The 15,736-nt window shown below is 42.2% G+C and overlaps 1 protein-coding gene across 1 annotated transcript; it reads right to left on the minus strand.

Moving 5' to 3' along the window:
* Positions 1-1,341: 1,341 nt before the first annotated feature.
* Positions 1,342-3,881, minus strand: LOC115006710 (gastrula zinc finger protein XlCGF57.1-like). The gene is made up of 2 exons (XM_029429136.1): positions 3,560-3,881; positions 1,342-3,419 (listed from the first exon to the last, which is right to left on the minus strand). The coding sequence occupies exons 1-2, from the start codon at positions 3,729-3,731 to the stop codon at positions 1,933-1,935; spliced, it is 1,659 nt and encodes a 552-aa protein (XP_029284996.1). The 5' UTR covers positions 3,732-3,881; the 3' UTR covers positions 1,342-1,932.
* Between the last annotated feature and the right edge of the window lie 11,855 nt (positions 3,882-15,736).

Below are 15,736 nucleotides of genomic sequence, written 5' to 3' on the forward strand. Positions count from 1 at the left end.
AACTCCTGAATCCGACTAACACGCCCTCTATGGTAGAGGCAGAGCTGGAAGCTGATGGGGGATCATCGTCAATTTCCCTGTTGGAAGTCACTGAGGTAGTCAAACAACTCCACAGTGGCAAAGCCGCAGGGGTTGATGAGATCCGTCCAGAAATAATGAAGGCTTTGGGTGTTGAGGGGCTGTCTTGTTGACACGCCTCGTCAACATTGCGTGGAAGTCTGGGACAGTGCCTAGGGGGTGGCAGACCGGGGTGGTGGTTCCCTTATTCAAAAAGGGGGACAAGAGAGTGTGTGCCAACTACAGGGGTATCACACTTCTCAGCCTCCCTGGTAAAGTCTACTCCAAGGTACTGGAAAGGAGGGTTCGGCCGGTAGTCGAACCTCTGATTGAAGAGGAACAATGCGGATTCCGTCCTGGTCGTGGAACAACAGACCAACTCTTTACTCTTGCAAGGATCCTGGAGGGGGCCTGGGAGTATGCCCATCCGGTCTACATGTGTTTTGTCGATCTGGAGAAGGCGTATGACCGGGTCCCCCGGGTGATACTGTGGGAGGTGCTGCAGGAGTATGGGGTGAGGGGGTCACTTCTGAGGGCCATCCAATCCCTGTACGCCCAAAGCGAGAGTTGTGTCCGGATACTCGGCAGTAAGTCGGACTTGTTCCCAGTGAATGTTGGCCTCCGCCAGGGCTGCGCTTTTTCACCAATCCTGTTCGTGATTTTCATGGACAGGATATCGAGGCGTAATCGTGAAGGAGAGGGGTTGCAGTTCAGTGGCCTGAGGATCTCATCGCTGCCCTTTGTTCACACACAAGCACTTAAATGACATCCTGAAATTGGCTGCTACTCAGGACCCTGTAACCCTAACCCTAACCCTTGGATGTCTTCTTCTTTGTTTTTTTTCAAAGGCAGTTTGCATCCAAATCAAAAAATGTTTTCAAAGTTCATCCACACCCCTCGTCCTATTCTCTAATAAAAAGTATTACATCAATGTACGCTCTGAGAGGACTAGAAAGCCTCTCAACCAGCGGTGTTGGTCTACCAGCTAGTTCCCATTAATGATGCTGGTCCATCAGCATGCTCTTGCTGGTGAAGCTGAATTACCATTTTGGATAATTACACATATATATACACATATTGTACAAATGCACAAATGTACATAAATATACAGCCAGTACTTATATGGCCCGTGTAGTTGTAACTGCTTTGATTGTGTATTTCGATGTATAAAATAACTTATAATACAAAAATACAAGAGAACTGAAATAGAAATTAGGCGAGAGATATAAAGGAGATCTTTAAGGGAAGTCAATACATTTATTGTAATTACTTGGCATGAAATACAACACATACCATTATCTCCATGTTCATACAAATGCATTTACAAAAACAATTAAAACTGAAAAAACAAATAAGAAAATATTCATGAACATGATTGGTTTACATTTTTCTAAAGTCACAATTTATTTACAGCATTTAGAAAGAAATTACTTGATAGCATCTCTTCATGTAGATATGAAGGGCTCATCCTAATCTTATGAAAACACATTAATTCTTAGTTTCAGGTGATGATAGACAAAAGAAAACATAGTTATGAATACTATATTCTATTTCTGCCAATAGATCCCCTGAATCCTAAAGCTGAGTTCTCCTGCTTGTGGAGCCGTGCAGGAACTGCCTGCATGTACCACTATGCATTACACACGAGCTTCTGAAGCCCAGCATCCCACCAGCCATGTCCTCCATCACAGCTGCATTTACACCTGTACATTCAGGTGATCAAGCACTATCCCATTGCAATCCAATAACCCAAAACAGACGGACAATCTTCCTCTACCGAAGAAATAACCTCAGTGACCTCATTGCTGAGGTAGTGTGTAGAAATAGTGTATGATCCAACACTTATTACAGAGTGTAACCCTGAAGTCAGGAGTGTCAAACTTCTTTTAGTTCCTCCTGTTCCTCTTTAATCTCTGGACCCTCTGTGCTGCAGTGATGCAGCTTTTCCCCCATGTGTGTTCTCATGTGGACTTTCAAGTTACAATTAGAGCGGAATTTCTTTTTGCATGTTTTACAAGAATATGGCTTCTCACCTGTGTGGGTTCTCATGTGGACTTTCAAGTTATCATTACGCTGGAATTTCTTTTTGCATGTTTTACAAGAATATGGCTTCTCACCTGTGTGAGTTCTCAGATGACAGTCCAATGTTGAATTCTGAGTAAATCTTTTCCCACATGTTTTGCAGGAATATGGCTTTTCATCTGTGTGGATTCTTGTATGGTAGGTCAATGCTGAAATCTGAGTAAATCTTTTCCCACATGTTTTACAAGAATATGGCTTCTCACCTGTGTGGGTTCTCAGATGACAGTCCAATGTTGAATTCTGAGAAAATCTTTTCCCACATGTTTTACAAGAATATGGCTTCTCACCTGTGTGGGTTCTCAGATGACAGTCCAATGTTGAATTCTGAGTAAATCTTTTCCCACATGTTTTGCAAGAATATGGCTTCTCACCTGTGTGGCTCATCATGTGGACTTTTAATTGATCATTACGCTGGAATTTCTTTTTGCATGTTTTGCAGGAATATGACTTCACATCTGTGTGGATTCTCATGTGGACTTTCAAGGCATCATTACGCTGGAATTTCTTTTTGCATGTTTTGCAGGAATAGGACTTCTCATCTGTGTGGATTCTCATGTGGACTTTCAAGGTATCATTACGCTGGAATTTCTTTTTGCATGTTTTGCAGGAATATGACTTCTCACTTGTATGGGTTCTCATGTGGTTTGTCAAGTTACCACTATTTCTGAAAGCTCTCCCACATGTTTTGCAAGAATATGGCTTCTCACCTGTGTGGATTCTCATGTGGCGTACCAAGTGACCACTATTTCTGAAAGCTCTCCCACATGTTTTGCATGCAAATGGCCTCTCACCTGTGTGGGTTCTCATATGTCTCTCTAGTGATGCTTTATACTTAAAGTATTTTCCACATGTGTCACATTTGAAAGGCTGTTTACCTGTGTGAGTATCACAGTGCATCTCTGACAGGTTAGGGTTGTCTACATTGTTACTGTGACTTGTGCTTTCGTGATGTAGACTCTGTTGATTTGGCTCTGCAGTTCTAGTTGAGCCTGAGTCTCCATGCTTGCCTCCTTTCTGATCTTGGCTCTCAGCTACATGCGAGTTGTGAGAGAGGAGCTGGTGGTCACTTTCCTCATCAGTAGGAGTCAACATAAAGGTATCAGTCTCCTGCTTCAGTACAAGCTGCTCTCCCTCCTGACTGGTGCAGAGTTCCTCCTGCTCCTCTTTAATCTGTGGAGGCTCTGGGTCCTCTTGGTCCAGACTGGAGTTCCTCTCCTGAATACAGAGCTGCTGGTCAGAGAGGACCTCCTCCTCCTTACAGACATGTTGCTGTGGGAGCTCTGGAGGGACAGAGAACAAAAGGAATAGGATACTACTGCAGACATGCGAGCAAATTAGTACCAGTAACGTAATCTATTAACACACATGGGGTTAAATATACATACAATTCCTCCGTTTTGTGTTATTACGTTTTACTCACCTATCCTGTGTAACTTTATTTCCGGTTTCCAAACGACATCCAGCAGTCTGCGCTGACGATGGATCTCTGCCTCGTACTCGACGACAGCTTCTTGGAAAACTCCGAATATTTCTTCAGCAGCAGCATTTAGTCGCTCGTTGACAAACTCTCTCAAAACCTCAACTGAAGACATTGTTGCTTAACTAGAAGTCAAATATTCATCCACGCAACGACTACAACCTCGTCTCACTGCTAGTTTCATACATCCAGAGAGCTGAGCTAACGCTAATAGTGCCTGTTCTGTTTACTTCCGCTGCATGGCTTCTTCTTCTTCTTCTTCTTCTTTTTCTTCTTCTTCTTCTTCTTCGTTGGTTTTACGGCGGGTGGCAACCAGCGTTCAGATGAATTACCGCCATCTACTGTGTTGGAGGGTGGACTAGAATCATCTATCCCCTTAATAAAAAGAAGAAGAAAGAAGAAGAATTATACACTTCACCATACCTGTCAACCCTCCTGTTTTTCCTGGGATTATCCCGTATTTTTACTTCTATCCCGATTTTTTCCCGTTTAAATATTTTCCCGTAATTATCCCGTATTGTTAACCTTTCAGAAAAAAACAATAGGCCTAATTAAAAAAAGTATAAGGTGGCCTCCGATAGAGCAGATGGCAGTATTATGTTTAACTTTAACTGAAAAACGTTATCTGCGAGTAAACACACAGAGGAAGAAAACAGGAACAATAATACAGAAGAAGACGAAAACATATGGATGAGAGTCAAAGTGACCGGGAGATAAATGGAGACGCAGTTGTACCTGCCAAACAAGTTAATACTTTATGTAAGAACCTGGCCAAATGAGAGGAGATCTTCCCTTATTTAATAAAAGCAGAGTCGGGCAAACTCGTGCTTTTTGTATAGTGTGCCATTCAGATGTTAGCATCGCACACAGCGGAATAAGCGATGTTTGCCAGCAAGAAAAATCGTCCAAGCACAAGCACAAGCACGTCAAGAGGCACAAAACATACACTGTCAATGACTTCATGTGTGACAAGAACTGTGTCGGGGGCAGGCCAAGTGACCAAAGCTGAGGAAAAGATGTCGATGCTTTGCACCTTCAGCTTCTGCGATGATTTCAGTCACAGTGTCGCGGACATGTTTCCCGACTCTGCCATCGCAAGGAAGTCCTCGTCGGGGGAAACAAAAGCCACACAACTCATCCATCGTCAAATATATTGATGATAATAACTCATCAAATAAAATACATAAATCTTATAAACATGTCTGTACAAGTAATATATACTTTAAATAAACATGTATTTCCTGAATGTATAGGGTCCGGAGAGGAGAGGGAGCGAAGGGGTCTCGGGAGGAGAGGGGATCGAAGGGATCATAAATACTCCACTACAAGTAAAAGTCCTGCATTCAAAACCTTAAATAGAAATATGTAAGAGTTATCAGCAAAATGTACTTAAAATATGAAAAGGAAAAGTATTCCTTGTGCAGTAAAATGTTCCCTGTCAGTGTTTTATTATATCTGATGTTTTTGGATAAATATTTCTGCTTCAATAAAGTGTATGTTGATTATACTTTGGTTGTGCTTAATTTGAACTAGTTTAATCTCCATCAATGCATCATATTCTATAAAATCAACATATGTGTGTAACGTCTCTGTCCTGTGAGAACCACGTGTCTCTAAATATTAAACTTTTCACGAGCTCCTCAGAAAAACAGCCTGTTTTCAGCTTTTAAACACTTTATTTAGCTGAAGAAGGAGGAACATTTTGTCACAAACATTTAAAATCTGGAGATACATGGTTTACACTGGACAGGAAGGGGATAAAAAAACTGTAATCTGAAAAGGGACTAAATCTGTTTGAATGAAGTTTGGTGTGTAAATAAATTCTTCTCAGATGAGTTTGTCATGATGCTGTGTGTTGAAATAAACAATGGGCTTAAATGGGGTTAAATGGGATATTGAATATAGTGCAAAATGTTGACATTGAAAATTGCCACAGAATACAGTATGTATTTTGTTCTGTTATATGACAGTGGATCTTTTCATTTGAATATCATCAATCAATACAGACAGATGAGAGGCGAGTGACAAACGGAAAGACGAGTTAGCGATACAGGGAGAGAAGACGGAGAAAGGGAGAGAAACACTGACGAAGAGACGAGCGAGCGGCAGACGGGGAGAGAAAAAATAACTACTCATGGCGCTCAAGTCAACAGAGCTTTCAATCCAGAATGGACAGACTCAATCATGTTCATCCTTCCCACTGGGAGCACAAAAACAGTGTGTCATATGCTCAGAGACCGTGGTGCTCATTAAAGTGGTGATGTGAAACGCCACTATGAGACAAAGCACAACGTTTTTGACCAAACATACCCACTCAGGTCTGAGGTCACAGAACATAAGCACTCAGAGCCCAATGTGATGTTTATTTGTGACAAAATAAAGCAAATAGGCCACCTGTCAGCATCATCAGCCACAGAGAACAGTTTAACCCAGGATGTGCTAGCCTGGAAAAAAGAGCCCTTATTTTAGTTTGGGTCTCCTCTTTTATAGTCATGTTTAGTGCATCAAACTCGTCAGACAATGAAACCACTCCTGTCTCATTCCTGAACGTTTGGTGTGACTTTTTCTGGCCTTACATGTGTTTATCCCCTCGGTGGGGGTAACATATTTGCCTGTCTCAGCACTTTTTGGCGACCAGGTTTTTTGCCCTCTCTTACTCACCCCTTCCCTCAGGAACATGCAATACCCCCTCTTCCCTCTAGTATACACTTGTAGATGACATTTAGCCCTGATACACAAACATTTGATTGTCTTACATGTGTGTTGGATGTTTAGGGACTCGACATTTTGGACAAGATGTAGGTGGTCTTCAGAGTGTGAGAGGTGCTCCACCTCAGCGCTTCGCCTCCACCTCAGCGCTTCGCTTCATCAGATCAGCTATTTCCTGTTCCAGCTCTTTGATGAAAGCTTCCGCCTGTTTCTGTGTCGTTCTCTGCTTCTCTTCTATTGTTTTGATGAGCTCAATCAGGCCTCTCTCAACAGACTCCATAAGAGAAGTGAAGACCCGAACACCTTCTGCTATCTCCATGTGCGCATTTTCCTTACTACGCTTTGCTGACTGTTTGATCTCCTGAATCTTCAGTCGTCTCTTCTGGATCATCTGCTGAACTTTAACCTCTGTCTTCCCAAGCTCGGCCTTCTTTCCTTCATATTCTTCTTTCAGAGGAATAACATCATGCATCTTGTGATCTAAAACAGAGCAGAGCATGCAGACACATGTCTGGTCGTCCTTCGTACACATCCTGTCTTCCAGATTCTCCACAGGGTTGATCAGCGGATGTCTTTTCAGGCTTGACACTGTCATATGAGGCTGGGCCTTCAGTCTGGTTCCAGTGCAGACGTCACAGCTAAGTTCTCCTGGTGTGGCAACTTGTTGCTGTGAGCAGCTGCTGCTGCTGGCTTTCTGTTGAGCTGACTGTCTGAACTGAACAACCATCTCAGAGATGAAAGTGTTGACATGGAGCTCAGGTCTTGTGTTGAAAACCTTTTTACATATGGGACACAGGTACTGGTAATTGGTATTCCAGTGTGCATTGTTGCAGTTTTTGCAGAAGTTGTGCCCACATTATGTGGTGACTGGATCAGTGACCACATCCAGACAGATGGAGCACAGAAACTGGTCTTCAGACAGCAGATTGCTGGCAGCTGACACATCTACACAGTGAGAAATAGTGAAAGTGTAAACATTTCAAGTCTTGAATATGTTTATTGACAAGATAAAAAGTGATACTGAAAACCAATATAAAATCTTCAGCCAGGTATCACATTTGATTCTCAACTGAACTTTGAACCACATGCCAACAATCTCATTAAATCCTGCTACTTCCACCTAAGAAATAATATCATAAAGGCTTTTTCATGCCTTTTGTCTTTTCACACCTGTATTATAGATAGGTAGATAGATAGATAGATACTTTATTCATCCCGAGGGAAATTTAGGATATTATGGCAATGCCTTACGCCATATTCACAGAGGGGAGCGACAAAGTGCAGCTGATCGTGTACTATGTAACAGTAATTCCACCTTCCTTAATATCTACGGCTTCGTCACGTTTCATGAGTTTCATGCGTTTCATGCGTTTCATCAGTAGGGTGAAATTTTGGAATTGTTTAGTTGTTAGATCGTCTGGTTCTTTACATGATTCATGTGGCCCAAACTCCCACCATGCCAAGGGGAGTACTACAAGGATTGCAAGCAATGCTAACCCAGCTAACACCGAAGTGCTTCCCCACAGAGAAATATTCTTTTAATTTTCTTGTCTATTTCGATTAATGTTAACTGGTTTTATCTGCTTACTTAAATGGACATGCAAGTAATCGTAACAGGTGTAAAGTGGGGATAATCTAAGGACAATTTGCCCTCTGATGCTTCTTCTAGACTCACAATATAATTATTCATTGGTGTTTTTTTCTAACAGGTACATCTCTTGTCTAACTTCTGCTAATGAGCGAGAAGGCGCCGGTGCGGGTACACAAGGTGTGAGGTGATGCCAATTAGCTCCTGTTTTACCTTTTACCCGGAACGCGTGTGAAGTGTGTTCAATCACCTCCCACGGTCCTGTCCACCTAGGTTCAGATCACTTTCTTTTGTGGACCTTGAGCCTTACCCAATCACCTGGTCCAACAGGAGTCTCTGATGGTCCCTCAGGTATCTCTGCTGCTGCTTGCACCTGTGTAGACAAAACTCCAATGATTTTAGTCAGTTCCCTGACATATTCATCACTTCAATTTGCCATAGATCTAACACTGGCTCATGCCCTCCTTCTGTTGGAGGGCCAGGCATTGGTCAACCGGTTAACAGCTCATGTGGAGAAAAATGTGTTTGATTGCTTTGTGAGGATCTCATGGACATGAGTGCCAAGGGTAAAGCATCTACCCACTTTAACTTGTTACCATAACATTCTTTAGCAATTTTTCTTTTGAGTGTTTGATTTGCACGTTCTACCAAACCCTGTGATGCCGGATGGTAGATTGAACCAAAATTTTGTGTTATGCCAAAATATTTCTCTACTTCTACAAGCTTATGGCTGGTGAAATGTATCCCATTATCTGATCTTATGCAGCGTAGTACTCCATACCTTGGTATGAGTTCCTTCTTTAACCATTTGATTACAGAGTTGGCATCCTCTTTTTTGCAGGGGATGGCTTCAATCCACTTGGTGAAACGATCAACCATTACCAGGATATATCTGAATCCTCTTACAACATTGTATGCTCCCATGTCTGTATAGTCAATACATACAGTATATCTCAAAAGTGAGTACACCCTTTAGATTTTTGCAAATATTCTGTTATATCCTTTCAGGGGATAACATTATCCTACTGAAACTTTGATATAACTTAAAGTAGTCGGTGTGCTGCTTGAATAACAGTATAGATTTATTGTCCTTTGAAAATTACTCAGTACACAGCTGTTAATGTCTAAACAGCTGGCAACAAAAGTGAGTACACCCCATAGTGAACATGTGCTAATTGTGCCCAATGATGTTGTTTTCCCGCCCTGGTGTCATGTGACTCGTTAGTGTTACAAGGATTCAGGTGTAAATGATAAGCAGGGCTGTTAAATTTGGTGTTTTGGGCACAATTCTCTCTGAATGCTGGACAACATGGCACCTCATGGCAAGGAACTCTCTGAGCGGCTGAAAAAAAGGATTATTGCGCTTCACAAAGATGGCCTTGGCTATAAGAAGATTGCCAACACCATGAAAATGAGTTGCAGCACAGTGGCTAAGATCATACAGCGGTTTTCCAGGACAGGTTCCACTCGGAACAGGCCTCGCCAGGGTCGACCAAAGAAGTTGAGTCCACGTGCTCAGCGTCATATCCAGAGGTTGGTTTCCAAAAATAGACGTGCGAGTGCTTCCAGCATTGCTGCAGAGGTTGCAGAAGTGGGATGTCAGCCTGTCAGTGCCCAGACCATACGCCGCACACTGCATCAAATCGGTTTGTATGGCGGTCGCCCCAGACAGAAGCCCCTTCTGAAACCGATGCATAAGAAAGCCCGCAAACAGTTTGCTGAAGACAATGAATCCAAGAACATGAGTTACTGGAACCATGTCCTGTGGTCTGATGAGACCAAAATAAACCTGTTTGGGTCAGATGGTGTCCGGCGTGTGTGGCGGCACCCTGGTGAGGAGTACCAAGACAAATGTGTTTTGCCTACAGTCAAGCATGGTGGTGGCAGCATCATGGTCTGGGGCTGCATGAGTGCTGCCGGCACTGGGGAGCTGCATTTCATTGAGGGACACATGAATTCCAATATATACTGTGACATCCTGCCGCAGAGCATGATCCCCTCTCTTCGGAAACTGGGCCGTAGGGCAGTTTTCCAACATGATAATGACCCTAAACACACCTCCAAGATGACAACGGCCTTGCTGAAGAAGCTGAAGGTTAAGGTGATGGACTGGCCAAGTATGTCTCCAGACCTAAACCCAATTGAGCACATGTGGGGCATCCTCAAGAGGAAGGTGGAGGAGTGCAAGGTGTCCAACATCCGTGCGCTCCGTGATGTCGTCGTGGAGGAGTGGAAGAAGATTCCAGAAGCAACCTGTGCAGCTCTGGTGAATTCCATGCCCAGGAGGGTTAAAGCAGTGCTAGATAACAATGGTGGTCACACAAAATATTGACACTTTGGGCACAATTTAGACATGTTCACTATGGGGTGTACTCACTTTTGTTGCCAGCTGTTTAGACATTAACAGCTGTGTACTGAGTAATTTTCAAAGGACAATAAATCTATACTGTTATTCAAGCAGCACACTGACTACTTTAAGTTATATCAAAGTTTCAGTAGGATAATGTTATCCCCTGAAAGGATATAACAGAATATTTGCAAAAATCTAAAGGGTGTACTCACTTTTGAGATATACTGTATCTCCTTAAATGGAGTGTCTGGAACTGGAAACCGACCCATCGGACACCTGTATGTTTGTTTGTCATTAAAATGATTGCAAGTGTCACACTCTGTCATAAAATTTTCCACCATCTCTTTCATGTATGGATGCCACCATTATACTTCAATATCCCTTGTTGTTCTTAATTTTCCAACATGTGTAGGGCCATGGGCTTGTTTTATCAGCATGTGGCATAATTTAGCTGGTGCCACTAGCCTGCCATCATGTGCTCTACAAATTCCTTCTCCCTGGGTGGCACCCTTTTGAACCCATTGTGTTTGTTCATATACACCCGCTTGTTTCTGCATTTCTTTAATGCTCTCCAATGTAAGCTCTCCTTCTCTCTCACTGTTTAGACAAATAATTTGTCATGAGAGTCATGTTTTTTTTTTATTTAGTCCTGTTGCCATGTTAATTGTCTCTGCCACATATGTGATGTGTGGTTTAGTCAGCACTTCTTCAATTTGTATTTTCCTGACTGGTGAAAAAGTGAAAGCTTGTGAGTTCAGAAAAGCCACTACTCCATGCGTAGTGTTTACTTTGAGTGGATGGCACATCACCACGTGTGCTGTCTTCTTGGTTGTCTTTGCCAGTGCAGCCAGCCATAGAGGACACCAGCCATGTCCTCTATCTCTGCTGCATTTACACTTGTACGTTCAAGTGATCAAGCACTATCCCATTGCAATCCAATAACCCAAAACAGACGGTCAATCTTCCTCTAACGAAGAAATAACCTCAGTGACCTCATTGCTGAGGTAGTGTTTAGAAATAGTGTGTGATCCAACACTTATTACAGAGTGTTACCATGAAGTCAGGAGTGTCAAACTCCTTTTAGTTCCTCCTGTTACTCTTTAATCTCTGGACCCTCTGTGCTGCAGTGATGCAGCTTTTCCCCCCATGTGTGTTCTCATGTGGACTTTCAAGGTACCATTACGCTGGAATTTCTTTTTGCATGTTTTACAAGAATATGGCTTCTCACCTGTGTGGGTTCTTATATGAGAGTCAAATGTTGATTTATGAGTAAATCCATTCCCACATATTTTGCAAGAATATGGCTTCTCATCTGTGTGGGTTCTCATGTGGATTGTCAATTGTCATTGTCTGACCTCCTACTGTGAGACTCACCTGGAGCCTCATCTCACAATCGTCAAGGCCTGAAAAGACATCAGCTGATCGACCCTGTGGAGAATATGGAAGACAGGATGTGTATGAAGCACGATAAACCTCTGGAGCTGTTCTGTAAGACCGACCAGACATGTGTCTGCATGCTCTGCTACTGTTTTAGACCACAAGATGCATGATGTTGTTCCTCTGAAAGAAGAATATGAAGGAAAGAAGGCATGAGCTGGGGAAGACAGAGGCTGACATTCAGCAGATGATCCAGAAGAGACGAACTGAAGATCCAGGAGATCAAACACTCTGTCGATCCTCAGTAACAAAGATGCAGACAGAGAGGTGGCAGAAGGTGTTCAGGTCTTCACTGCTCTTAATGGAGTCTGTTGAGAGAGGACTGGACGAGCTCATCGACACGATTAAGGAGAAGCAGAAAACAACAGAAAAACAGGCCGAAGCTTTCATCAAAGAGCTGGAACAGGAAATCTATGAGCTGATGAAACATAAATGTATCAACCAATGAGCGCTAGCTCCTTTTTAGCTTCAGTCAGGCTCCCTGGGCTATATAGCCATTAGCACTAAGTTCGCTTGGCTTAAACGCCTCAATTCATTCACTTACAGACAATATTCCTTTTCAACAACACACACACGTATCCTTCAATAAATAGTTTCCAACCCACACTGCATTAATACTCGTTTTATACAGTCTACGTTGGATTAAATAGGGTTTATAGCCCCCGCTAAGAGAAGCTCACCCTTCTCTCACACAGCCGAATTTCGCGAACTTTTTAATTAATCTTATACTATGTCTATGCTCGTCTACGGAAGATGAATAAATCTAGTAAAACTGAGGAATTTGTCAACCTCCACCACGTAATTACATCCAGATATTCACTGGATGTTCTTTTTAGCCAGAACAGGCCGCTTTGGCCTTTTCCTCCGTAGACTCCCACCAGTCGATTAGACTGCGCTTTCTCACAAAGCCTTGATATTTTAACTTGCACTATTCAATCGAGCGCTACTCGAAAACCTTATTTCTTACACCAGGTTCACTTTTAATACCTTCTGTGCACAGTTTTGTTTCATGCAGTATTTTCAAAACTCAGCCATCATCACATCAATTTCAGCATTTGCAAACTTAGCATTGTTTTTTTTTTTTACGAGACAGTCGTCGGGTGTTTCCTTTGATACTTATAAGTACTAATATTCTACTATAAGCTAATGCAATTTCGTATTAAACAGGTTTGCTTACCTTGTTGTCAGGCCTGATTGCAATTATCAAAGGAAACACACTCCTACGGCTTCTCTTGCAGTCGTCCTTTTGTTCAAGAAATCACGTCGGGGTCACCAGGTTTTGTGGGGTTTGGAGTTCTGAGGACGCTATGACTGCCTTTCAAATCAATCCAGCAAACTTCTGAATGTTCAAGATAGTATTTATTTAAAGTGATGATAATAGCATTTCGATAATACTCTCAGCAGAGGACACTTTCAGCACACCAAGTCCACAGGCCGAATCAATAAAGATCCAGTTAGCTGTCTGTTGGTAAAGCGGGAAGTGTACAAAATTCACAACATCAATTTGCCTAGTTCTATTCATATGGGTGTAGCCTCTCCTCATTGGTCCACGTTGGCGCGGTCATGTCCCTTGGAGAGCAGCATTGTGACGAGATGATTTGTAGACCTGAAACTATCATGAAGAGAAACGTACCCGACGTGTTTTACATTCATAATTAATATAGTGCTCATTATACATGTTGTGCAGTAATACATTTTGTGCAAAAATACATATTGATTGAGATGGACAAATACATGTGATAATCATCAAGTGTGAATTAATACAATCAGGAGTTATTTACTTCACAATTTACAGAAGTCAAAGATTAAGCCATGTGCTTAGTTTGTGGTGCGCAGGTCGCTGTGTTCAAGGATTACAATTTGAGTCGCCGTTCAAGAACTTGTCTGATGAAGAGCGGGAAAAGGAGTCGGGTGCTTTGCTAGCTAAACTGCAAAACCAACAAGGACTTTTTACAAAACATTGCACATCCAGAGATGCAGCTGTCAACACAAGTTATGTCTTATCCCACAAAATCGCTAGAAAAAGTAAACCGTTTTCTGACAGAGTTTATGAAGGAGTGTTTGGTGGATTCTGCAGCACTCATATGCACTGAGAAAAAGGAGGCATTTGAGCAGCCATGCAGTCAATGAAAGGGACAACAACAGAGAGTGATTTGTTCACGGAGGTAAATGCATGTGAGAACAAGTTGGGACTGAAATGGGACAAGCTGGCAGGCGTGACTGACGGATGGTTGTCCAATCTGACGGGGAAAAATGTCGGACTTTGTAGAGAATGTAGTATAAAGTAACAGAAATGAACCCTGAACAGAAATTGGTATTTTTGCATTGTATTATACATCAGGAAGTGTTGTGTAAGTCAGTTCTAAAAATTAACCATGTTGTTGTAACTAAAATAGTTAACTTCATCAGGGCAAGAACATTGACTCACAGACAGTTTGTTGCACTTTTGGAGGAAAATGAGACTGAACATCGTGACATAGGCTACCACGCCGCTGTCAGGTGGCTCAGCCTGGGCAAAGAGTGTGGGACCTAAGAGAAGAGATTCAAGACTTCTGTGTGAAGAAAGCAAAAGTCCTACAGCTTTCAGATGCAGACTGGATGGCAGACCTTGGTTTTACTGTAGATGTGACTGCACTAATGAATGAACTAAATGTCAAACTGCAATGCAAGGGCCTTTTTGCGCATGAAATGTACAGCGCAGTAAAGGCTTTCTCTCAAGCCAAATGGAGGACAACATTCTCATCCACTTACCAACACTGAAGGAAAGCCACACTGATCACCTCCACAGGTACTCATCCATGTTAGAAGCACTACATGGTGAGTTTTGGAGGCATTTTCAAGACTTTAAAACAGTTGAGAATGAAATGCACATGATTTTTCCCCATTTACATGCAATGTGGATGATGCACCCAGTGATGTTCAGCTTGAACCAATTGTCCTGCAGTCTGACACACTTCTGTCAGAGCACTTTAGGTCAGTCTCACTGCCTGAGTTGTATTCTTCCCTGAAAGAGGAGAACTTTCTACACATGAGGAGACATGCTCAGAAGATTCTGGTCCTCTTTGGATCTACCTACATATGTGAACAGACACTCAGTAACGAAGTTCAACAAATCCAGATAAAGATCCTCTATCACTGATGATCACCTGTCAGCTGTCCTGCGCATATCCACCTCAGACATTCAACCAGATTTCAGTGCACTTGTTCAAGCCCAAGACAGACTGGATTTTTCTCACTGAACAAGTAAAGTGAACTGAAAAGCATCAAAAGCACTTATTGCTTTTTGTATAAAGTTGATTCATTGCTTATCTTTACCTACTGTAAAACACCTTTTCAGTATTGGTTTGTGAAGATTAACATGTTAAAAATAAAATAATGATGTAATGATTGTTTTTACTGTTTATTACTTCTCTAGGAGTATTTTACTATTTGATCCACTCCACAATTTCATATATTTATTGGAAAAGAATATCCTTATTCTTTTGATTACCAGTCGCAGCTAATCAAAATATGTAATGTACTGCTTTTTAAAATGGGAGAGTATTAATATTGAGCAGAATTAAGTTCTATTTATTGTTGATTCGGCCCTCCAACACAGCTCGGGTTTCTCATGTGGCCCCTTGTGAAAATTAATTGCCCACCCCCAACACAGTAGATGGCGGTAATTCATCTTAACGCTGATTGCCACCCGCAGTAAAACCAACGAAGAAGCCATGCAGCGGAAGTAAACAGTACAGGCACTACTTAGCGTTAGCTCAGCTCTCTGGATGTATGAAACTAGCAGGGAGACGATGTTGTAGTCGTTGCGTGGATGAATATTTTAACTTCTAGTTAAGCAACAATGTCTTCAGTTGAGTGTTTGAGAGAGTTTGTCAACGAGCGACTAAATGCTGCTGCTGAAGAAATATTCAGAGTTTTCCAAGAAGCTGTCGTCGAGTACGAGGCAGAGATCCATCGTCAGCGCAGACTGCTGGATGTCGTTTGGAAACCCGAAATAAAGTTACACAGGATAGGTGATGTAAAATGTAATAACACA

Source organism: Cottoperca gobio, chromosome 1, assembly GCF_900634415.1.
Source record: "Cottoperca gobio chromosome 1, fCotGob3.1, whole genome shotgun sequence".
NCBI classification, from domain to species: domain Eukaryota; kingdom Metazoa; phylum Chordata; class Actinopteri; order Perciformes; family Bovichtidae; genus Cottoperca; species Cottoperca gobio.